At 50.8% G+C, this 24,740-nt stretch overlaps 1 protein-coding gene across 1 annotated transcript in view; it reads left to right on the top strand.

Moving 5' to 3' along the window:
- Window positions 1-1,083: 1,083 nt before the first annotated feature.
- Window positions 1,084-24,740, top strand: part of USP7 (ubiquitin specific peptidase 7) — a 63,627-nt gene continuing 39,970 nt past the window's right edge. The window contains exon 1 of the mRNA XM_044233882.1: window positions 1,084-1,202. Within this exon, the coding sequence (XP_044089817.1) occupies window positions 1,121-1,202 (82 nt within the window). The 5' untranslated portion in view covers window positions 1,084-1,120. The remainder of the gene's footprint in view (window positions 1,203-24,740) is intronic.

The following is a 24,740-nucleotide window of genomic DNA, read 5'->3' as shown; positions in this document are numbered from 1 at the left end:
GTCTTCTTCCCACTTCTGTCCCGGACCCTGTTCTAAGCAGCCTGTCAGCTACACGCCCAAGGTCACACGGCTGCCTCTCCGAGGGCCCCCGGGTCTGCGGGGGCGAACCCAGGTCCCCGTGCTGGGCCGGGCTCCGGGCGCTCCTCCCCCAAGGACGGGACACTCGCATCGGCGCGCCCGGGGGCTCAGGGGCCGGGAGGCGCGAGGGGCGCGGGGGGCGGGGGGGGCGGGGGGGGCGGGGGGGGCGCGGGGGGCGCGGCCCCGCGGGAGCGGGAGCCCGAGCCAGCGGGCGGGCCGAGGCGGCCGTGGCTGCTGCGGGCGGCGGGCGGGCCGCTCCCTGCTCCGCCTCCCCTGCTCCGCCCTCCGCTCCCGCTCCGCCCTCCGGCTCGGCGCCCGCCCGCCCGCTCCCTGCGCCGCCCGCCCGCTCTCCGCTCGCTCGCTCGCTCGCTCTCGGGGCCCCCCATGCGGATGTGACATTTCACGCCGCCGCCATTTTGAGAGCGAGCCGAGCCGAGTCGCCGGGCGCCGCGTCCGCTGCCGGAGCCCCGACGACGACGCCGAGGAGGCGGAGGCCGCAGCGCCCCGAGCGCGGCCGGCCCGTCACCCGCCCGCGCCGCCGCCGCTCCCGCCGGCCCCAGGCCCCGCAGGCCCGCCGCGGCCAGCCAGGCCTCCCTCCCGCCGCGCCCGGCCCGAGGCGGGGCTGACTCCGCGGCCCCCGCCCGGCCGCCCTCCGCCCCCGGCCGGCCCGCGGCCTCGCAGCCCCGGCCCCGGCCCCGGCGGCGGGAGGCGGGCCCCGCGGCGGCGGCGGCGGCGGCGGCCGCAGCGAGCGACGAGGCCGCCCGGCCCGGCCCGCCGGCCGCCCGCCCGCCTCGGCGCCGAGATTGGGCGAATCGCGAGCAAGTACGTGCGCGTCTCCCTGCCGCCGCCGCCGCCGCCGCCGCCCGCCGCGGGCCGCCCCGGGGCCGCCGCCGCCGCCGACGACGCGCGGGAGGAGGAGGAGGAGGCCGCCCCGCCGCCGCCGCCGCCGCCGCCGCCCCGGCTCGCCGCCGCCGCCGCCGCCCGCCCGCCGGGCCCGCAGCCCGGGCTCCCGGCCGCAGGCGAGGCCCAGGCCGCGGCCGACATGAACCACCAGCAGCAGCAGCAGCAGCAGCAGAAAGCGGGCGAGCAGCAGCTGAGCGAGCCCGAGGACATGGAGATGGAAGGTGAGGCCCGCGGGCCGGCCGCGGCGGGGCCGGGGGGCGCCTTTCATTGTGGCCGGGGGGAGCCGCGGGAGCCACGCGAGGGGCTCGCCATCTTTAAGCAGGCCCCGGCGGCCGCGGGCCTGGGCCTGGCCGGGCCGGGCGAGGCTGCACCGTCATGCCGGGCCCGCGCGCGGGGGGCGGTCGGCGGCCCCCTGCCCGGCTCATTGTCCGGGGCGCCTCCCGGCACAAAGCGCCCGCAGCCCGGGCTTGGGAATTAGGGCGTCCAGGCCGCCCAGGGACAAGGCGTGCTCTGGCCGCTGGCGGCCGCCGGGTCGGGAGCCGGGCTGCGGGGGGCCGTGCCCCTTCGCGGGCGTCCCCGGGGCCTGCCTCGTCTGGCCTGGTTCCGGCCGGCGAGCTCAGGGAGCGCTCTGTTCCTCCGCGGACGCGGGGCTCGTCCGCACCTGCTCTCGTGCGCTCCCCCGGAGAGCCCGCCCGGGCTGCGAGGCGTTCCCCCGGATAGCTTTTAAAACGCCACTTCCTAGCGTCGGGCTTCATTTTGAAACACCTGCAAGGAAGGCACATGTTCTCAGCCTTTGGACTGGCCCCCGAGTTCTGAGCCGCGCGCGCGCGCTCTTCGTTTCTAAGTTACCTCTTTTGGGGGGGCCGTGTGGTGTCCCACTCTGTGCGGTGCAGTCAGCATCCGGCCAGGTGTGTGTTTGAAACTACGCGAAAGCCCTCGCTGCACATGACTACCTACACCCGAATCAAAGCTGACTCCAAAGGTAACTAAATTTCCTGCCCCTGTGCCCGCAGTGTTCCCAAGTACTTTGAGATACGAGGTCTTGGTTGTAAAGGTTTGATGTAAAGAGTCTTGGGTTTACATGGCTCCGGCGGAGGTGGTCATTGGAAGGCATCTTTTATTTCTCGTGGCCCCAACTACTTTAAGGGCAAAGGCAAAGAAGTCTTAAAAGATAGCTTTCTTACCTACGTCGAGGGGTGAGACGGGCAGGAGTCCAGAGGGGTACCTGAGTTGAGCGGAGCAGTGAATGTTCTTAACTTGCTTTGAACGGGGATCTCGGTTGTGTAAATGAATGGAACCTTGCTCAGCGAGCAGAGGCAAAGCACCATTTGTCCTGTGGAGTGGGTACACGTGTGGGCGCCTTGCACCCTGGTTGGGGGAGAACGCTTACCCATGCCTGGTATTCCCCTGTGAATAACTTACTGCTGGTAACTGGATGTTCACTGAAAAAAATGGCTTGCCGGATTGCAGGACGCAAAGCGATGGAAATGCCTGCAGAAAGCGCTTCCCAGTGGCACTTAACAATGGCAGTAAAGGGGGACAGGATAGCAGAGTCCACACCACGGCCCTGGGCTGTGTATCTTGGTTGGCCTCAGCAAGGCAGTAGCTTCCCCAGAGCTTTTGGCACATGTGATTAAAACAGCCAGTCGCAGGAATATGTTGTTGAGACAATTTTGTATGTTCCTTTTATGCGGTGTAACAAAAAGGGTTGCTCTTCAGTTTCCTTCTTGAATATCAGTTCGTCAAGACAAAAGTCCATTAGTGGTGGCATACGATGTCCCATGTCCACTGTCTCATCACTTTTCAAGTTTTTTGAACACGGGTGAGAAGTAATAAACGTGTTCATCGCTGAAGATCCTGTTTCTGGGACAGAGCTGCGTGTTTGGGGAATGAGTCCTGCCCGCAAGTTCCAAGGACTTTTCTGTAAGATTGGGGCGTGTAGAAGGGTGGTGGAAGAGGTTTCAGAAGTCCATGCATGCTTCCCAGACTACTTTCTTTCCTCTTGGGCTTTTATTTTTTTATCATCAAAGTTCGCTTTGGAAAGGTCACTCCTAAAATCATTAATGTGGGGATGCACTAAAATCTCAAAATTGGTTGGTGAAGGTTGCAGTTAGTAATGCTGATTCCTTAAACTTAAGAAACTGGGTTCTTTTGAGTGGACCTGTGTCCCACATTCATTATGCAGAAGGTACCTTGTCTCTGTAGGACTTCTGATTGTCAGCACTCTGTGAGCACCCACAGGTGTGTGGTTTAGAAAGCTGCCTGTGCCTTAGGCCGTCAGTGCCAGCCTTTCTTAGCCTTCTCACTGCAAAAACGTGGTGCTAGGTTTAGATACTGTAGTTGAGGATCGGAAAGCATGAAAGAAACCTTGGTATTAAAAAGCCAGAGGGGTGGAATTTAGTGAATATCAACTCTAGTTGGCCTCATATGTTGGGCGGTGGTAGTACTTTGAACCTGTTGGGTGTCTTTGCCCTGAGTCCAGTCGAATCATCAGCTGCAAACTGTCAGGGTTCTGATGAGCTTGAGGAAAGGCAGGCTTTGTCAATGAAGAGCATCCTACCCACCCCTCCTGGGCAGGGCAGGTTTCGAAGGAGCTTGGGAGACTGGTTTGGTTGGTTGTTTTTTTCCTATCAATAGGTCAATGTTAGTTTGCTCTCCTGCTCCACTTTACTGGGATAGCATCTGCTTTCGACTGAACTCTGCGCAGTGCACAGTCCTAGCCTATCCACGGGAGAACAACAGCGCTCGGGGATTAGTTATTTTAAAGATGGCTCGTTCTTAACAGTTGGGAGAGTTATGAAGGGTGAGGGGCAAAGAGGGAGGAGGGGATGGGGGAACGTGCTGACAGTTCACCAGGGTCGGACCACATGCTTCCTGTGAAGCCTGGAGCAGTTGATGCCCACGCTTCAGGGCTGGAGGCACACAGAGCTGTGGAGCGGTGGCATTAGTGGGTCTGGCCAGGAAGGAATTTGCTTAGCAGTTTATTCATTATCTAACTCAGAGGCAGTGCAGTCTGAGGGGCTGAAGGAGTGACTTGTGCAGCCCTCTGCCCCCTGAGTACTTGCAGAGGTGATAATCTGGTCTGTTATGCCGGGTCCAGTCAACAGGAAGTTTTCCCAAGGCCTTGTTCCTGCTGCATAGACTGGCTAGCGCAAACGTTAAGTACCCTGATGTTCCTTCCCTGGCTCTTCTGCCCTGCCCGCGTGAGCAGTCTGTGTTCACGGTGTAATCTCTGAGACTAATGGGGATAGACAGTTTTGTTTGACTTTTTTTGTACAACACTCAGACCCCTGCTCTCAGGACCCCAAGCTGGGAGCAGATCAGTGAGTCATCTGCAGTTTTTGCAAAGAATTCATCTTTGACGTCTGTGTTTTCTGTCTGGGGGGCAGCAGCCCCGGTGGGTGTGTGTTTCTTTTAAACTCCTGAGGGTAGGTGGAGTTTCAAGTTACTGTGCTGCTGAGGCAGGTTTGAGAGTGGAAAGTGAGTTGCCTTGTACACACGCACCCAGATAAACCAAACCTGTGCATTTTATTCTAAAATGCAGGTTTCCTTTTCAGATAGCACCGTAACGAGACAAAAACCACAGACTATGAGAGTCTTGGTTTTTCTCTCAATGTTAGTTTTGGTTGGTAAAAGAACTCTTGGAGGCTACAAAATAAAAATCAACTCTGAAAACCCAGAAGAAATAGAGAAGAAATTAGGCCAGACCTAGAAACATCTGACTCTGAGCTTGTCAGGTTTTGATAGGATTGGAAGTTACTCCCCACGGGCATCGCCCCTCTTGAGTTTCTCAGGCTGCTGATTTTGATTATCGGTGAACAAATAAAAGATTGATAACCGCAAATACCGGAAGAAAGCAAATAATTTCCTCCTTCATTTTTATTTTCTTGGGATTAGTTTTGCGGAAAGGAAGAAAGGGGCTGTTGAGTAAACAACAGCTCCTCGTGGCAGGGCGGTGTGGTGTCTGAGCACAGGCTTCAGGCCAGGCCTGAGTCTGAGTGTGGACTTTGCCTTTTCATTGTGTGACCTCATGGCACGTTGCTTAAGCTCTAGGTGCCTCAGTTTTTCTGCATCGTCCAAAAGGAGGTCAGTCCTATCTTGTAAGGTAATTGTGAGGAAGGAGGGACAAAGCCCTCGTAAAGTGCCTCGCACCCGAGGAAGGGATCTACTTAGGAACGGAGCATGTTGTGATTTTGGGTGGTGTGAAGACAGTGCCCTACAGGAATTTTATCTTCATGTGGATTAGGAAGAAAACATAACGAGCCTCAGTTTAAGCACCATTATGGAATCCTGGACTTGAGATGCCTCAATAGTTACTTAAGATGAATGGCCTAATATTTTAAGAAACATGAAATGGGTAATGGAGGAGACCGGGGGTCTGGGGCATTGTGACACGGGCACTGAAGTGTGCCCTCCGATGAGTGTATTCTTGTTCTTGGAAAACTTCTCAAGCATCTAGTGATGAATTTGGAGTGGAGAATCTGGTCACTGCGTCTCCAGACTTTGGGAGTCGGCCTTGCATCCTTCCCTGGGTCCCCACCTCCTGTTATGAAGCCCTTTTGGTTTTCCAGCCACCACCCTAAAGGAGGCCCCTGTTGCCTCATGCTGGGACTTTGCAACAACCTTCTTACTGGTTTCTGCTTCCATCGTTCCGAAAGCTCACACGCCTGTGAAAACGGACTGCCCACAGGCCTGCTGTGCCCCGTCACCTCCCCCTGCTTAGGAGGGCACAGGTGGGCTGTTTTCCCTGGATGTGGGAACTCGTGCAGTCCAGGCTGGGCCATCGGGATCCTCAGACTTGGCCTGGGCTTCCTTTGTGCTTTGAGCTCCGAGCACACGCAGGTTAGTGCTTCATGGGGCCAGCCCTGGCTTTGGTGGCCTCTCCCTTCTGGAATGCAAACAGAACAGATACCCCAGGACAGTGGTTCAGAACCTGTTCCAGTGCCACCTTCTACACCAGAAACGTCGTCTCAGCTGCTTGGCTTGCATTAGAGTCCTGTAGATGATGCGGTCACCACACGTGTCCCCGCCTCTTCCTCGGCGGTGGTCTGTGTGGAAGGCATCCTTTTTTTGGTCCACTGTACTTGTGGGAGATCCTCATTCAGGAAACAGCAATTCTAAGTCTAAGTGGTAGAACAGGCGCTGGCTGGCTGGCTGGCTGGCAAGGAGGTGTGTGGAAGAGAAAGCTTCAGTAAAGTGAACCCATGTTGCTTCCATAAGCTGCTAATTCAGTGTCATTGTCTTGAAGGTAAGTTGCTTCAAGTGGCATTTTTCTTTTCTTCTCTTTATTTATTTGACAGACAGACAAGTAGGCAGAGAGGCAGGCAGAGAGAGAGGAGGAAGCAGGCTCCCTGCTGAGCAGAGAGCCCGATGTGGGGCTCGATTCCAGGACCCTGGGATCATGACCTGAGCCAAAGGCAGAGGCTTTAAACCACTGAGCCACCCAGGCATCCCTCAAGTGGCATTTTTGAGCCTTTTGGAAGGAAAAGCTTTTTTCAGACAGGGCATTGATGGACTTTCTTAAATGACTGAAGGTTTCTTCCGAGTATTTTGAAAGGTGTTTTTGTCATTCTTTCTGCTTTTGTGGATGAGTAGTATGTATGTAGCCTGGGTATTTCTGTTTGATTTCCAAGTTGAAAGGATCTTACTCTGGAGACCAAGTGTTGTAACCAGGCATTTCTTAGCATGTACTGTGACAGTTAAATGTTCGGTGTCACCTGCTCGTGAACTTGTTCTGAACTAATTTGGACTTCAGAAAGTTGGAGGAAGCAGGATTTTGAGTGTCATGCGTAGGCAAGAGTCAGTTATGCCATCTTTCGAGTAAGTTAACACATGCCTTGGCGTTGAGTTGAGAAGTCAGACGTGTTGAAATTCTCTTCAAGAGAAGCAGGCCTACCTCCGAGGGCTGGTGAATTCAGCGTGGGAGTAGGGGATGGGGGTAACGAGAAAGTTTCTTATGTCATGAAATACACTGACCTGGGCAAGAGCTGAATGCTTCCAGAACGTGGTGACGACATGGCTAAGCGAGAGACTGGCAGGAGAGTGGGGAGGGAGAGTGGCGTCTGGGAGAACACACCCTGAGAAGTGGTAGTTGTCGTGGTCGGGTTGAGGAGAGCTGGGGATAGGAGCCTCCAGGGGTTACAGTGAGTGCAGAGCTCCGTGCCGGGTGTGGGCTGGGCCCTCACTGGGCTTTGCGTGTGCTGCCTTGTAGACAGTTCAGTTCTGAGGGCAACCTTGAAGGGTGCAGCCCTCCGTTCTGAGGTCACAGCTGCTCATAGGGTCGGAGATGCTCGGGTATTCTTTACAAGCGCCCAGGACACGTGGCCCGAGGGGGCTTTAGCTTGCCCAGTGTTTGAAGCGTGAGTGACTCGAGTCCAAGTCTCAAGGTAGCGGTCCTCTGTTCTTTCGGGGGAGGGCGGGGGAAGTGTCATTGAAAATCTAAAAGCTGTAGACAGAGAGGTTCCCTTGTGTGACCACAACTGTTTTTTGTGATTTTCCTGCCTGGCACAGAATATCAAAACCCAGGGCCGTCTCTGGTTTGAATTCCATGCTGGTGACTAAGTCGGTTTTCCTGCAGTGTCTTGCGTTAGCTGCCAGCCCTCCGAGTACCCACCTGGGCAAGGTCTGGCTCTCACAGCGAGTTGCTAAACTGCCTCTGGTGTGGAAATTGGTTGTATGAGTGTATTAAGGTGACCTCTGTTGGAGAGCGCGCTATGCCCCAGGGTGTCTGGGTGGCTTTCTAACTTCTCTCTCCTCCCCCTTCTGCCACCCGATTCCTAGTACTTTGAGGAGTTGCTGGGGGCTTTTTCAGGGGAAGCCACGAGCTGTTGCTCTGATGCGTCTGCTGAGCAAACCTGGTTGCTGGACGGCCCCTTATAAGCAGGCGTAAGGGCCGTGCGGCTGGGGTTGCAGGTGTATTTCATCAATGCACTTTTGGGAATACCTTCTGTCTCCAGACGTTTAATTGACCGCGTGCTGTGGCTGTCGTCAAACAAGTACCTGTAAGCCTTCTCCACTGTTCCTGTGGCTGCAGCGCCCAGCTCTTCCTCGTGCTTCCTGCCCCCATTCGGTACCGTCTTACGTTCTTACCCCCGGGGGAGACATTACTCGGAGAAACTTTATGCAGTGGTTAAAAACGTTCCTCAGTCCACATTGCTGTCGTGTAAGCATCAGACACTTGTAAGGATCGCCCCCAACGATTCTCAGCCACGCTCTCGTGTATTTTGAGGATTGTGTTAAGGATTGAGAGGGTGTACAGAGAGGGTGGACTAGCAGAATGCCCTCGGAAGCATCCGGAGGGGGAGGCGGGCAGTGTGCTGTGGTCCCTTCTTGAGCCCCAGCTTTTGGGCTGACCCTCCCTCTCAAGACTGGGAGCTGCGGTGGCTAAGGAGCTGCTTCTCCTGGGAGGGAACAGTGTGCTGCCCTCGCCGGAAGGGTTCCTCATTCTCTGAAGCTCTTGAGGTCTCCTAGTTCTGATGAGAACAAACCGAGGTCATGTTCCAACTTTAGACCCATCTTTCTCCAGAAATCCACTTGTTTTCATGTGGGGGGCGGGGGGAGATGCCATGTTAGGATGAGGACCTGTGCAGTGTGATGTGGTAGCCACTAGCCGCGGGGCAGCGACTTTGGGATTGGAATAAAATTGGGGCACCCAGCTGGCTCAGTCCAGTCGGTGGAGCGTGTGACTGTTGATCTAGGGTCATGAGTTCAAGCCCCACAGTGGGTGTAGGGCTTCCATTAAAACAAACAAGCATTCCTCAACTGACTGGCCACATTTCAAGTGTTGAATAGCCACATGTAGTTGGTGGCCACCACCTTGGGCAGGGCAGGTCCAGGGCATGTCCATCAATGGCAGGATGTCAGTGGCCAGCGCTGGCCTACACGGTCTCTTTTCAGATCGTGGAGAGGTCTCAGGTAGCATTGGTATTTCATTGAAACTACAGTATGCCTTGGGAAAATTCAAGTAAAATGAATAAAATAGTTCTTTGGGGCAAGCCTTACACAGCAAGGTTTCTCTCGTTATTTGTGGTGAAGAACCAGGTTTCTTCCCCTAAATTTCTAGTCCATTATGGACAATTTCTAAGCCGTATTTTGTAGAAATACAGTGTAAAAAATTAACTGAAATAAAATAGAACCACAAAACACAAGCTCCAGTTGATTATTAAAGTCAGCAAATGTAAAGTTAACTGTTGAAATCAGTTATTAGAACAAACACATATGGAAAAAGAAAATTGCAGAAACTGTTTAAGTTCATTGAAATTGTGTGTATAGGCTGTTAATATAAAGAAACTCGATTACATTTGTAACTGTGGCGTTCCAACATGGTAACCAAACACAGTTTTTTGTGAAATAGCCGTTTTCCCCCTATTGAAAGCCTCCATGCACACTTTGAAGGAATGCTGCGTACAGGAGTAGTTTTTAAAGTAACAAATAATCTTGCTTCCTGCTCGGATGGATGGCATGTCTTACTACTCGTAGGGGATGATGTTTTACCCAGACCATTTCTGTTTTGCTGAAACTCCTGTGAGCCCACCGCTGTGGAGGTATACTCATGAGAATTGGGGGGAGGGTGGTTTATAGTGGTTTTCCAGAATTTTTCTCTGGACAGCTTCACCTGTATCCTATTAAACAAATGTAAAGCTAAGTTACTTTTTTTTTTTTTTTAAAGATTTAATTTATTTATTTGACAGAGAGCGATCACAAGTAGATTGAGAGGCAGGCGGAGAGAGAGAGAGGGAAGCAGGCTCCCTGCTGAGCAGAGAGCCTTGATGTGGGACTCGATCCCAGGACCCTGAGATCATGACCTGAGCCGAAGGCAGCGGCTTAACCCACTGAGCCACCGAGGCACCCCACTAAGTTACCTTTCATTCAGAGAAATGGTTGTGGGTGACACCTACTTTCAGGTTACAGTTAAATGAACACTAGACTCTCACAAGGTGGGACATGGTCCCCCATGTGATGTGCCACTCTGCTTTGACCACACCCTTACTGGCCCATGCTTTGGTGTTGGGGGAAAGTCAGATTGCTGGAAAGTTTCTACACGGTTTCTTCATTGTGCTTTTGGTCCACAGAGGGACACCAGTTTGCAGACTCTGTGCAGGGCATGTCCGTTTTAGCATTGTCCTTTCTGCTTGCTTGTTTGGTTCTGGGTTAGAGCCTTGCTTCTGACTCTGTCACACCCTAGTGGCCACAGGCTTTGCTTGCTGTGGTGCTCAAAGAGCCCGGTTTGCAGGACAGACATTTTGGATCCCCATCTCAACTGGCAGGTGTAGTGCTGGCCACCCCGGGGTGTGACTGCATGAGTGCGGGTTCCTGGAACCCATGTGCAGGGGAGGCCTTCAGGGGAGGGCTCTGAGGAGTGGTGGACAGGAGGGGTCTGTGCCACAAAGCACGGACAGGACTGGCTCCCCGGGGGAGGGGTGTGGGTCGCTGCGGCTTTGTCAAGGAGAGGACACAGCTTGGTTTGGGTAGGAACTGCTGGGGTGGTCAGAGGCTGATGTAGAATGGCATGATAAGGTTGGTCGGATTCGGACCTGTGCGTCTATTGCAGAGGGTTAGGATCTGTGGTGGGTGGCATAATGGCCCCCAAAGATGTCCATGTCACAATCCCGAGAGCCTGTGAATGTACTCCCGTACATGGCAAAGGTGATTAAAGATCCCTAATGAGGAGATTATCCAGTGCTGTCCAGGTGGGCCCAGTGTAATCACAAGGGTCCTTATATGTGAAAGGAGGAGGTCCAGGTCCAGGTTGGGTGGTGTGGGGTGGGATGGGGTGGGAAGGCGGTTGCTGGCTCTGAGGATGAAAAGGGGAACCGAGGAACGGGCGAGGTATCTAGAAGCTGGAAAAGGCAAGAAAAGAGATTGTCCCCTGGAGCTTCCAGAAGGGAGTCCTGCTGACGCCTTGATGAGAGCCAAGTGAGCCCCGTTTTCAGACTTCTAATCTCCAGAACTGTAAAAGAATCAATGTACGTTGTTCAAGCCACTGTTTATGTAATCCTTTGGAGCAGCGACCAGAAACTAATGCAGGATCCGGGGAAGTGGGTGAGAAGCAGCAGGTGTGTGCCCGATATATGTAGCTGGCCCCAAACCTGTAGGAGGCTTTGGAGCCACTCCATGAGTGTGTGGCAGCTCACGCTCACTGGGGGCTCCTCGCTGTGTGCCAGACTGTCCGTGTGTTAACTCACACGCTTCTTACTACAACTCTCAGATGCGCCGTCATCCCTGGTTCACAGCAGAGCGAGCCCGGGCACAGTGTCATCCTCAGGGTCAGTGGTAGGATTCGAACCCGTGCAGTCTGGCTTCACAGCCATTTACAAGTCGTCATATCCAGTAGGCTCCATTGGTCATAGAAGTTGTGGTTACTGCTTCTTAGTGACACCCCGTGCTGCCTTCTCCCGCGTTGCTTACCTCACCACCCCAAAGCGCTGTGCTGCAGTTGGCCTTCCGAGTTAACGTTTTTGTGTGGTTCACCACATGCTTTGAATATAGAAAGTAGCTCACTGCCAAAATAGGCTGGGGCCGCATGTACGCTTCAGCAAGAGGAATATGGGGGCATAAGAAGATCCAGAGCAAAATGGTGTGTCTTTACAGGTAGAGTCTGCCTCCCCGCTTAGAGAATGGAAGTAACTGTATCAGGTGTTCAGTAACAGGTTATAATAAGATCCTGAGCTGAAATGAAATCATCCCCAAAGCAAACCATTCAGAACTCTGGGTATGCAGAGTGATGAAAAATCGAGAAGGCTTAGCGGCGGCTCAGGGCGCAAACGTCCTGCATTTCAGAGTTCCTGATTCTGCAGACCTGGGTACCAGAGCCCCGGATTCCTTAAGGAAGCAGGGGCTGGAAGAAGCGGGGTGACCTGGGTGGCTACTCTCCTTGCTTCATTAGCTGCCAGCTAGCTTTGTGGCATTGCTTTTATGGCATATTTTGAATATTTTCCTTTCGGGTCTCTTTCCATGACAGGGAATTAAAGAATGTTTGTGTGTATATGTATATAGGTGTGTGTGTGTGTGTGTGTGTGTGTGTGTGTGTGTGTGTGTAGGCTACTTTGGGAAGCATGTTTGCTTTGAAAAGTGATTGTAGCAGTCAAAACCTGTAGCAGAGCAGTTTTATTTTTTTATTTATTTTTTAAGATTTTATTTATTTATGATAGAGATCACAAGTAGGCAGAGAGAGAGGGGGAAGCAGGCTCCCTGCCGAGCAGAGTGCCCAATGTGGGGCTCAATCCCAGGAGCCTGGGATCATGGCCTGAGCCGAAGGCAGAGGCTTTTACCCACTGAGCCACCCAGGTGCCCCAACAGAGCAGTTTTAAATAAAGAAACCCTTACATGGTTGAGTGCTAGCTAGTCTTTGCCTGTTGAGTAACCGACTGAAGAAAGCTCAAGCCAGTGTGGCCTTTTGGTCCGTTTTCATGAACGTCCCCTCTGCCCACACAGCACAACATAAGACCTTGCACTGTGTGAGAACAGGATCTTTCATTTCTATAATTCCCTCTAAACGTGTGCGTTTTTGGACATCACATCAGATGGATGACTTCCCTCATGCTACAGGTAATAGATTCAGGATATTTATTGGTCATGGTTTGTGCTTGAGTTTCTCAGGGAAAAAAGAGGAAGATAGGGGACACAAGTTTTGGCCTCAAAGGATGTGGCCAGGAGTGAAGATGTCCGGCACGATGAGTAACAAACACGCAGTGATCACCCTGAGCGGCACCCTGGCAACATTCAGGCTTTTAAGCTGGGAGTGTCTCGACACTTGGGAGTGTCGAGAGAAGGTGCAGATGAGGGAGGTGGCTCATGGGTGTCCTAGTTGGGGATGTGTGCGCGCACGTGATCTCTGAGATGAGCGTCATGTTACCCGATGCCAGTTCCACAAGTCTGAGTGCTCACCCACCGTGGGTGGGTGCTGGTGGTCATCTTGATGGGGAACTCAGTCCCAGTATCGCGGGGTTATGTGGAAAGCATGGTCGCTGCCACACTCCTAAGTCTTGAGGACAATTTAGAGTTGGTTATGAATTACTTTGGAGGTACATGGGGAGAGGGAGAACTACTATTGCACATCCCAATGTTTTACGGCCAGTATTTCCTTAGAAATCAGAGGGTGTTATTTATAATCTAATTTCTATTTTGATGAATGAAGTCCTTTCTTTTTTTTTTTTTTTTTTTAAGGCCTTTATATTTTTCTTGAAATTCAGTGTTTATTTTGGGTATTTTTATCAGAAGGCACTTGGTCATGGAATTTTGCTTTGGAGCAGAAAGTGTCAAGCCTCCTGCTCAGCAGATGAAGAGACCGAGGCTCCGAGAGATGGAGCAGTTTCTAGACTTAGACCATCCAGTACTGCAGCCACTCATGGCTGAGTAGGTTTAAGCTAATTCAGATTAAGTAAAATTAAATACTCAGTTTCTGAGTCTAACTAGTTGTCTTTCAGGGGCTCCTTGGGTGCCACACGGGGGTCATGGCTTTGGAATTGGATGGCACAGCCATGGAAGGTCTCCAAGAGCACAGAACATCCGCAGGGGCAGGGATGCTCCCCGTGAGCTGATGTTAGCTCTGCCTGTGGCACATGCTGCCTTGAATAGAACGGGCTAGCGTGGTGGGAAACCAGCCGTTGTCTTCTGTAATCACTGAGGAAGAAGTTGCCCCAAACCAGCTCAGCAAAGTGCAGATTTGCTGGTAAACTCACTGTCACCTCTTCAGACACTGAGCGGGGCTGGGGCTGGGGGGCGGGGGGCACGGTCTGCAGAGACGCAGGAGTAGTAAGATGCCTTCACTTCAGGAGGGTCCGTGGACCACAGACAGGTCCTGTGAGCACGTAACTACTGCAGAGTAGAAACAGTGCCCCGGAGGTGAGGAGGTGGCGTTCTGGAAGTGGAGAGGAGGACTGCATCGGCTGTGGGGAAGCCACCAGGCCTGGGGGGGTGCTGGGGAGTGGGCTGTGAGGGACAGATGCCTGGATGCCGAGCGCGTGAGGTCCAGGGAACTGGAGGTGAGAGCCAGAGGCAAGGCTTCCAGTAGATGAAGAGAAGCACCTTTGTATTTCCTGGACATGTTCGTGGTCGTGTAATCAACACACTGTATGTGCTGTTTCTTTGCTTTACTCCCCATCACACTTTGAGGTCAGAGGACCAGTGGAGAGCCTGGGTCATTTTCTGTGCCAGTCCAGTGTACTGCGTTTTTGCATTTTAGTTTCAATCCGATGGGAACATGCCACAATGTTTAATGCTAACTCTTCATTTTACCTGCTTTGGTAACAGTTATAAATCGTTAGATTTGCACCTGCCCTTCTGTAATTAGTCGTTTCAGTAAAATGTGTTAGTCACCATGATTTTTAAAATAGCCACTTCCGTTGAGACATAATCCTCGTAGATCACCCCCCCCCATCAAAGCATGCTCCTCGGTGGGTTCCAGTATGTTCGCAGTTGTGCAACCCTCAGCAGTCAGATTTTGAACATTTTCATTGCTCCAAGAGGAAATCCTGTCTGTATTCTTTTGGGACACTCCCCTTCTCCCTGCAGTCTGGGCAGCCACCACTCTTTTCTTTCTTCAGATTTGCCACTTCTGGACATTTCATATAAATGGAATCCTACAGTATGTGGTCTCTTGTGTCCAGCTTCTTGCACGGAGAGTCCCAGCCCAGGTTTCTCCACGTTGTAGTTGGATCCGTGCTCCATCGCGTAGAACCTGGGCTGTGGTTCATGCTTTGGTGCTCGTGGTTCTGCCATTTGCAGTAGGTTTTATTCAGAATGTTTTAAATGGACTTGGGGAATGCCTGGGAGGCTCAGTCAGTTAAGTATCTGCCTTCGGCTCAGGTCATGATCCCCCGATCTTGGGACTGAGCCCTGCATCAGGGCTCCGTGCTCAGCAGGGAGCCTGCTTCTCGCTTTGCCTACTGCTCCCCTGATTGTACTCTTTCTCTGGCAAATAAATAAATAAAGTCTTAAAAAAATAAAGGGACTTGAAACTTTTGTGGTTATGCATACGCTTCACTACTAAATTGAATTAACTGGGTGGTGCACGGTGGGGATATCCGTGTCATTTGAGGGTTTGAGCAGAGCTGCAGAGTGGCAGTAGAGGGTTTTTTTTTTTTTTAAGATTTTATTTGACAAATAAAGATTTTATTTGATTGATTTATTTTTTTTGAAAGATTTTATTTATTTGACAGACAGAGATCACAGGTAGGCAGAGAGGCAGACGGGGGGTTGGGGAGAAGCAGGCTCCCTGCCGAGCAGAGCCCGATGGACAGGGCTCCATCCCAGGACCCTGGGATTATGACAGCCGAAGGCAGAGGCTTTACTGAGCCACTAAGCCAGCCAGGCGCCCCAGAGTTTTTTAAAAAAAGATTTTATTTATTTGGTTTAGATCAAGAGTGGGAGAGCACAAGCAGTGGGGGAGCAGTATAGAGGGAGAGAGAAGCAGACTCCTCAGTGTGCAGGGAGCCCGATGTAGGGCTCCATCCTGAGATCATGACCTGAGCCGAAGGCAGGTGCTTAACTGAGTGAGCCACCCAGGTGCCCTGATTGACTGGATTTTACCATGCATAACTGTGGGAGCTGCTGCCAGTCCATTGCTAATGGATCTGGTGCTGGAGTCCATAGGGCATGTAGTCCACAAGGGAAGATGAGTGGGAAGCAGGGTAGGGGAGGCTGAGCTGGAACCATATCCTTGTGAGCCTCTCATGACTTCCAGGTGCCCTAATGGCCCAGAAGGCAGAGAAACCCCCAGGTATAAAGGAACATGGGCTTCTTGCTCTGGCCTGTCAGGTTGGGGCACAGTGGCTCCCAGGTGGGAACTCCCAAAGTAGGGCTTGTAATTCCGGTTTAGCTAACCTGGCACACCATAGATCTGCCATTTGGTGCGGTCTTTGGCCTATCAGAGTTTTTGCTATCAGGATCCTGTTACAGTTTTAAAAACCGATGAGAACGCTGAAGAGCTGTCAGGAGGCGGGATTACATTTGTCGTTGATTGCCATCTGAAAAGCTAAAACTAGGACGAGTCTTGCTTATTGAGGAATGATAAACACAAATAACATATGTCTTACAGGAAATAAGTATTTTCCAAAACAAAAAAATTTAACGGGGAATGGCGTTATTTTTATATTTTTTACCAACGTCTTTATTGTCTGGCCTAACAGAAGACAGCTGGATTCTGCTTTCTCTCTGTCTCTGCTTTCTGTCAGTTACAGTGTATTTTAGTAGAAATAGAAAACCCAGTCTCACAGAGGCATCTAGTTCATAAAGGGAACAGTAGTTTAATAGCCTTTTCAGATAATTGTGACAGTTTTTGGATACTGTACCAACTTCGGTAGCTTCTTAAGGTTAATTGCAGTGTGCCAGTTTGAAACCCTATGAATTAACTTTTCTATTTTATTGAAATTCATTGGTCTTAAAAAAAAAGGATATTTATTTATTTGAGAGAGAGAGAAAGCATGAGCTGGGGAGGAGCAGAGAGAGAGGGAGAAGCAGACCTGTGCTGAACATGGAACCGGGGACCTTCACCTGAGGATGGCCTGAGGTGGAATCAAGAGTCAGACCCTTCGGGGACTAAGCCACCCAGGTGCCTGTCTTGTACGTTGAATCTACCTTGTCTGTACCATTCATTTAGTCCCTAAGTCACGTTTATGTGCAGTGGCAGCCTTGTGCTGTTACTTAATTGGGAAAAAGGTTGTGGCTAACAGTTCTAGAAAGCTCAGTTGGGACAGAGAGACCTCTGACTTGGGTTGTGTATGAAAAGTCTTGATACTAACTGGCAGCATGGGGGAAGGTGTGGTTGGGTGGTAATCAGGGCAGCATAGTAGCTGTTCCTGTCCCCTGTCCCAGCTGTTCTGGGTGCTGCTGTGGGGAGGGAGCAGGTGCTGTTGGCTGGCCCCCTGTGGTGGGGAGGTGCCAGGGACTGGGGTGTGGACACCCCCATGCAAGGGTGTATGGAAGATGATTCTGTTAAGATGAGTAACAGACTGCACGAGAATCCACAGAGACAGCACTTGAGCCAAAAATAACTGGTGATTCTGATTATTTTCCTTCCCAACCCTTTATAACAGCTACCATTCCTCTTGTTAATATTTATTTTATTTGTATCCCCCCCCTCCCCCCATTTTCTCTGTTTTCCAGTAGTTTGTATGAATGGAACAGTTGGAAATCATTGGGAAATTTTTCTGGATTTAAACATGATTTGTTAACCAGCACAGCTAGTTTATGTACCTCAGTGTATCGGCATGTGGTACGTGTGTTCTTAGACCAGGGTTTCAGCACATATGTGCTTTCAGTTCTGTTCCCGTCGCCCTTCCCTGGCTCCTTGACATTTGAGGCTCCCTCTCCCCTAAAAAAGCAAATTTTGAGGCAGACATTTGTGTACTGCTTTGTATAAAACCATATGAAGATCTTGGGGGCAAGGAAGAGTCAGACTGTACATTTTTTTGTATAGAATCCTTTAGTTCTCTTTTCCCAAGTACTTAAAATATCTGAAACTTTTTTATATCAAGGGAGTGTGTGTTTAGAGAGTCAGTAGGGGTGCCTGGGTGGCTCAGTGGGTTAAGCCTCTGATGTCATGATCTCAGGGTCCTGATCTCAGGACCCTGGGATTGACTCCCACATTAGGCTCTCTGCTTAGCGGGGAGCCTGCTTCTCTCTCTCTCCCTGCTGCTCTGCCTGCTTGTGATCTCTCTCTCTTGTCAAATAAATAAATTAAAATCTTAAAAAAAAATAGAGTCAGTAAATTATTTCTTCTTTCTGCCCTACAGGTGATTCCCCCCCACCTATTTTTAAGATTTTGTTTATATTTATTTGACAGACAGAGATCACAAGTAGGCAGAGAAGCAGGCAGGGGGTGGGGTGGGGGGAAACAGGCTCCCCGTTGAGCAGAGAGCCCGATGTGGATCTCAATCCCAAGACCCTGGGATCATGACCTGAGCGGAAGGCAGAGGCTTTAACCCACTGAGCCACCCAGGCACCCCCCTTTTGTTTTTTTAAATTACTATAAAGTAAAACTGACTTTGGCGGGGGTGGGGGGTTCTGTGAATTTAACACCTGCAGTCAGGATACAGAGCAGTTCCCTCGGCCCGAAACCTCCTTGGGCTTTTTCTGTGTAGTCATGCCTTCCCCTGCTGCAGACCCCTGGCAATCACGGATGTGTCCTCAGTCCCTCACTATTTTGCAGATGTCATGTAAACAGAATCGTGTGGCATGTAACCTTTTAGACTGGCTGCTTTCTGCAGAGTAGCGTCCGATGTAGGTGTTTGAATGGTCCATTCCATCTGTGGCTGAGCCGTTCTCCTGTGTACGTGCATTCCCTGCTGCCACTGAAGGAAGTCTGGCTGGCCTCCAGAGCTGGGCCACTAGGAATGATGCTCCTTGAAATCTTTGTGACAGCTTTTGTGTGGACGTGAGTTTTCCTTTCTCCGGAGTAAGGTGCACAAGTGTTGGATCATGTGGCACAGTATGGTTGACCTTACGGGAAACGGCCAGATGCCTCCCTGGGCGGCTGTGCCATCATGCGTCCCTCATCTGTGCCTGGAGAGCCAGTTGACCCGCAGCCTTGTCAGCGCCCTTACAGGTGGGCAGTAGTCCCTTACTGTGGTTCTGATCTGCGCACACCTCGCAGATGCCGGGCAGACAACTCTGCCGGGCTTCGTTTGCTGTCTCTGTGTTGTGCTTCAAGTATCTGTCCGAGTGTTGGGTGGTTTTATTGCTGTCAAGAGTGGAGCTCATTATCTGCTGGGGACGCACGTCCTTTGTCAGGGAGGTGACACACATGCGTTTTCTCCTAATCTGTAGCTTGTCCTTTCTCATAACGGTGTCCTTCTGGAGCAGAACCGTTCAGTTTGAAAAGCGAAGTCTAGTTTGTCAAAGTGTTCTTGTATGGATTCTTCGCCCCACCACACGTGTTTTCTTCTGAAAGTCTTAGAGTGTTACATCTTATATTCGTATCTGAGATCCTTTATGAGTTAATTTTTGTGTAAGTTATGGGGTTGAAGGTTTTTTTTTTTTGTGGCTTGTGGATGTCCAGTTGTTCCTGGACCATAGGTGGTAAAGACCATTCCTTTTCCATGGAATGGCTTACTCCTTTGTCAAGAACAGTAACATTTGTGTAGGTCTGTTACTGGGCTCTCCTGTGCCATTTGTGTGCTCATCCCTTTGCTGAGACAACACGCCCTGTCATTACTCTGGTTGCCGTATTGATTACTGAAGCTTTAGAGTGAGTTTAATCAGGTGGTGTAATTCCTCAGACCGTGTTTTCTCCAAAATCGCTTTATTTGCTATATTCTGTTCATTTTTCCATAAAAACTTAGAATCATCTGTAAGTAAAAAAAAAAATCTTCGAGGTGCATCAGTGGGTTGGGCCTCTGGCTTTGGCTTGGGTCGTGATCTCAGGGTCCTGGGATCGAGCCCCACATTGGGCTCTCTGCTTGGCAGGGGGCCTGCTTCTGTCTCTCTGCCTACTTGTGATCTCTCTGTCAAGTAAACAAATGAAATCTTTAAAAAAAAATAATCTTCAGGAGTCCGATTGGAATTGTGTTCAAACATAAAGTTGAATTTGTGGAGCTGGTATCTTGACTAGGAAGGAGTCTTTCAGTCCATGAACATGGTGTCCTGTTCTGCTGACCCTTCCGTCTTGAATGTCCAGTTCTCACAGGAGATGTTGCTTGCGCACAGCAGATGGTCGAGGTCTCTACTGGTTTGTAGATGGAAGTGTGTCCTCCCCATATTTTTTGTTTTTGTTTTTTTAAACAAAACCAGATTTTCTTTGCTGTTCTCTGGGAAGCTAGTCTTCCTCCCAGGAACTTTTAAACAATTTCTGTGGCCACTAGTGATTTAAAAGGTATTGATTGTGACTGTTTCTTCATAGCCCTATGGGTCCCCTAAAAAGGAGGTCGAGGAGGAGTGTGGTAAGTGGTAGTCTCCCTGCACCAGTGCGTAAAGAAACCAGAAACAACTTAGTGTTCTGTCCTAGGTTGCTGTTTATTTTTTTGCTTATTTTAAAAAGTTTGTTCTGTGCCCAACGTGGGGCTCTAACTGTTGACCCTGACCAAGATTAAGAGCCCCTTGTTCTGCTAACTGAGCCAGGCAGGTGCCCTTCTAGGTTGCTGTTTGTGGTTTTATTCAAATAGAGTTACCTATTTGAAATGGCTCTTTCTGGCTACTTTTTTTTTTTTTTTAAGTTTTTAATTAGGATAATCGAGAGTTTGCTTAAAATCTCTCCTCTGCATTTGACCTCATCCCCAGTCCCTAGATTCCTTTTTTAAAAAATGTAGTTCTTACGAAAAATCTGGACATTTAAGAAGTTGCTGCCGTTTGCCCAAGTGTAAACAGACTTTCCAGGCCACACGTAGTCCGGGACTGTTGTGGGACTCCCAGTCTCTTCCAGTTCCAGAGGTGCTGCTGGTGCGTCTCCTCCGCACTCTTGGGCTGATGTCATGCCTTAGGCAGGACTTGGTTTGTACCTTTTATACCCCGGGTTGCTTTGCTCTGTGTGTGTGTTTACTTTGTTTGAAGGTTGTACATGTTCTCTGAACCATTCATACAAACAATACAGAATCAAGAAGGCAAGGAAGAAAGACTCCGTTGCTTAGAAGGAAGCGTTGTGTGCCTACTGTACGGTAGGTCTTCGTCGGTGACGCGGGCAGTCCCCCTTCCTCTAGTTCACTTTCTTTAAGACTGCCTGAGTGAGAGTGCATTTCCACACGTAAGTGAATTCTGTTAGATAGTTGAAGTTTCAAAATATCAAAATGTTGAATACTCTTTTTAGAGAAAAACTGCAGAAAGTGGAGCAAGTGTGTTCCAGCTGCGCAGACTCTGTCGTTCAGGGTGCACGTCGCTCAGTACGCGGGAGCCCTCGGAAGTAGTTGGGATTGTGGAGCTCTGTCCCCGGGCAGAGCGGCCCGTTTCTGTTCCGTTCTGTCTCCCCAGTATTTTTGTTTGTTTAAATATTTATTAATTAGAGAGTGGGCATGAGCCGGGGGTGGGGGCGAGGGAGAAGCAGGCTTCCCGCTGAGCAGGGCTCAAGGATCATGACCCGAGCTGAAGGCAGATGCCCACCGGACAGCCAGCCCGCTCCCCATCTCCATCTTGTTAAATACAGCTTCCTTAACGTCTAATTCACCTTGTACTTCACTCATTTCAGGTACAGTGCAGTGACTTTTTGCATAAAAAAGTTGTTTCAGTTGTGCAGCTGTCACCCCAGTTTTGCCAGATTCCTAGGCCAAAGAGAAACTCTTGCAGTCCCTAGTCAGGACCCCTCCTGCCTTCCGCACCCCCCTCTAGGCAACCGTTAATCAGCGTCCTATAGATTTGCCTGTTCTGGACATGTTGTACTGTATGTAATCCTTAATATGCCTATAAGTGGGCATTTATGTTTTTAACTTTTCTCAAAAAAATGATGCTTCGGGGTGCTTGAGTGGCTCAGTCGATTAAGCATCTGCCCTTGGCTGTCATGATCCCCGGGTCCTGGGATCAAGCCCCCCCCATTGGGCTCCCTGCTCCGTGAGGAGTCAGCTTCTCCATCCCCCCGGCTTGTGCTTTCTCTCTCTCTATCAAATAAAGGAATGAATAAAATCTTAAAAAAGAAAATGGAAATGGTATGCTTAGTGTAGATCTTTGGGGATGAATGCTGGTTTTCTTTAGAATAGATTCCTAGGAATGACATTCGAGTAAAAGGGTATTTGGCTTTTTGGTTTTAATACATACAGCCTTTGGGTCGAATAGTTGACAGCCGTTTGACACCGCTGATTTTGTGTGAGACCCTCCGCATCAGTGGGCATTTCCAGTATTTTTCTCTGTTAATTTGGTAGAGAAAAAGTGGTATCACCTTAGTTAGGGAAGTTGAGCATATATATTAGGTGTTTGTATTTTTTATGAATTTCTTATTTGTTGTAGTTGGGCTGTTTGTTGAGTTTTAGGAACTGTGTGTATTCTGGATATTAATCCTTTGGCCATGGTGTGATGCAAGTACTTCCTACCTTAGTCTTGTGGCTTCCCTGAAGCTCGGTCTCTGCTGGGGATGCCGGGACTTCCTTTTCTTTCCCACAAGTGGTTTCTTCTATACAAACTAGCAGATCATGTCGTTTCTCTTCTTCTGTGGAACAAGACGGTATGTGTGCACCAGCGACGCGGACATAATTATGGGCTCTTCAGTCGTGCAGATGGTAGCCCCTCTTGGTGCCCGCCGGCATTCACACCAGTCGCCAGAGTGTGTGAAGTGACTGGCAGGGCGATCCTCTTGGGAACTGGTGATTTTTGCATAATCAAGCCACACTGGAGGCCCCAAACAAATGTTTTCATTTAAGGAGCACAAATTCATATGTGACTGTCTTTGGGGATTTTATTTTTATATACCTAATTTAAACTGTATTATTTCAGAGTGTAGAGCTGTCTGTCAGGTCTCAACACAGTGGGTCTGCTTTGAACTGTCAGGCCCCGTGACTTAGAGAAGCTGTCTGGGCACTGCCTTTGGGCCCTGCAGTGGCCCACCAGAGGCGGAGGACCAAGGAAGTCCCTGGTCAGTAGGACAGAACTGCCTTCTGGAAGTCACCATGGGAGTTGCATGTGGCCAGATTGTACATGAAATCATACAAGCCATAAAACCAGAGCACTTGAGAGCAGTGGTCTTAAGCCGTGGTTTTGTTGTTTACAATGCTGCCAATCTGGCCACCCAGTCTTGGGGAGCCAGATAGTAATAAGCAATAATAAAACCAAGCCACCTCATCCACATTCTCTGGAATGGCCAGAGGAGCTCCTGCCTGTGTTGGTCAGGACAGGCTCAACCAGATGGGTGCTTGGGGGAGGCAGCCCAGGTTTGAGCATTGGGACCATCTCAGGTTGGGCAGCAGAAGGTTTTATCTTTTGTCGAAGTGCCCTGAAGGTCAGGGGCGGCTTGCTGAGACAGCGGGAACATTTAAAAAATTCAGAGTCCTTATCGTAGCTTTCAGGCTGTCTGAACTTCATCTCCCACCTCTTCCTTCGCCCAGTGCCCTTGTCCCTGTTGGCTCTATCCAGAGTGTGCTTCTCTAGGGCCTCTGCCAGCCTGGCTCCTTTTCATTCGGTGGTCTCCGCCCAGATGTCCCCTCTTCCTTCAAGGCTAGTGCTCCTGTGGCTCCGTGACTGGGACTGTACTGTGTTTTCCCCTCTGTTGCAATTATCCTCTCTTGTCTCCTCCCCCAAGAAAGCGAGCACCAGGACACCCGGGGGCTTATCTCTCTGTTCCTCCTGAACCCCAGAGCCCAGCCCAGCTCTGGGCACATACAGACATTTGATAAGTAGGTTGACTAAAATACTGAGAAGGGAGCTGGCTATGCCCAGCCCCACTGGAAATGCAAGCCTTTGCCTCAAATTATTCCTGCCTGGAAAAGGCAGTGTGTGCAGCAAGGAAGTAATTAGAATATTGTCTTAGTTGGTAGGTACCATAATTGCTGGCACACAGGGCATGCCCGTGTTCTAGGGAGGTAGGTTGAATCCTTGGTCATGTAATGGGAATGGATTAGAAAGCATCTTTTTGAAGCCTGATTGAAGTTTTCCATCTAGGACTATATTCAGAAACTGCTTCTGAGAGGCTCCACTTTGCTTGCAAGGCAGAGAGAGCAGTCAGGGAAACATGTTTCCTCATGGCGCCCCGGCGGGTGTGGTCTTTGTGACTGGGGAGGCAAGTGTGGCATATGGCCTGTCCTCCTGGTCAGCACCCGCTTTTTGCAACCCAGTGGCTGTGACAGGTGGTTACCTTCAGGAGCCACAGAGTCTTGGAAGAGAAGGTCAGTTGTGGCGGGGCCGTGAGGAGGGTTATTGGGACCCACCATCCTCACTTTATTGTCTCCTTGGGAGACTGTCACCTCTTGGTGACTCCCAGGTACTGTCCAAGGTCTGGAGGTGGTCCATGGTTTTGCCTGAGGCCCTGTGTTGCCTTGGAAGAATCCCCTAGGAGGCCTGGGGTCGACTCCCCCACCCTGCCCCCAGGTGCCCACGTACTCTCGTTCGCCAGGAGCGCTTCTTGTATCTCAGAGGTTCTGCTTTCTTGGGGAGTGTGCCATCTTACCACCAGTGAGACCCTGGTTTGGGGGATGCCCTCTCCCTCCCCTGCGAGGGCCTCATCAGGGCTGCCTCCCTGCTTGCCGCTTGCTGGGTCCCACGCATCAGTGGCCTGCTCTGTCTCTTGGACTGCCTCCCGTTATAGCTAGGCCCAACGGCTGCACTCTGCCTCTTACTGTTGGCTTCTCAGCTGTCACTTTGCTCCTCTCAGTGAGCTTAGAGCTAGGGCCTGCATGTTAGCATTTATTCTGCGGACCAGAACATCAGCACATGACTTGGATTTGAATTCTGCAAAGGAAGAGGGAAGGAGCTGTGTCTGAAGTGTTGGAAGAGCTCTCCTAAACAGAGCCGGACCGTGTATAGGACTTGGGTCATCTGATGGATCGCTCGGTGTCATTTGGCAGACTTGTGGTCTTAGGTGCTCTGCTCTAAGGGGGCAGAGCATGGGGAAGAGTTTGGCTAACTGCTTGAGGGGAGGGGTCCAGTGCATTTGGGAAGGATGACCTGGTGACAAAATGCAGGAGGACAAAAATCACAATACCGATGGTCACATCACTCAAGTGGCAGGAAACAAAAGTAGGTAACTGTAGGCAGTCGTGGTTGGGGAATGGTTGAGTAAATCATGGCCTGTTATGGTGCTATTCAGAAGTAAATTTCTATGCATATTATTGTATACCGACTTGGGGTAGCTCTAGTTTATTCGTGTAGTGTGAATACCATTTTTTATTCAGGAGAAGACGCATGTACATTGT

The sequence above is a fragment of the Neovison vison genome, chromosome 14, assembly GCF_020171115.1.
Source record: "Neovison vison isolate M4711 chromosome 14, ASM_NN_V1, whole genome shotgun sequence".
In the NCBI taxonomy this organism is placed as follows: domain Eukaryota; kingdom Metazoa; phylum Chordata; class Mammalia; order Carnivora; family Mustelidae; genus Neogale; species Neogale vison.
This window is presented reverse-complemented; position numbering and strand designations above follow the sequence as displayed.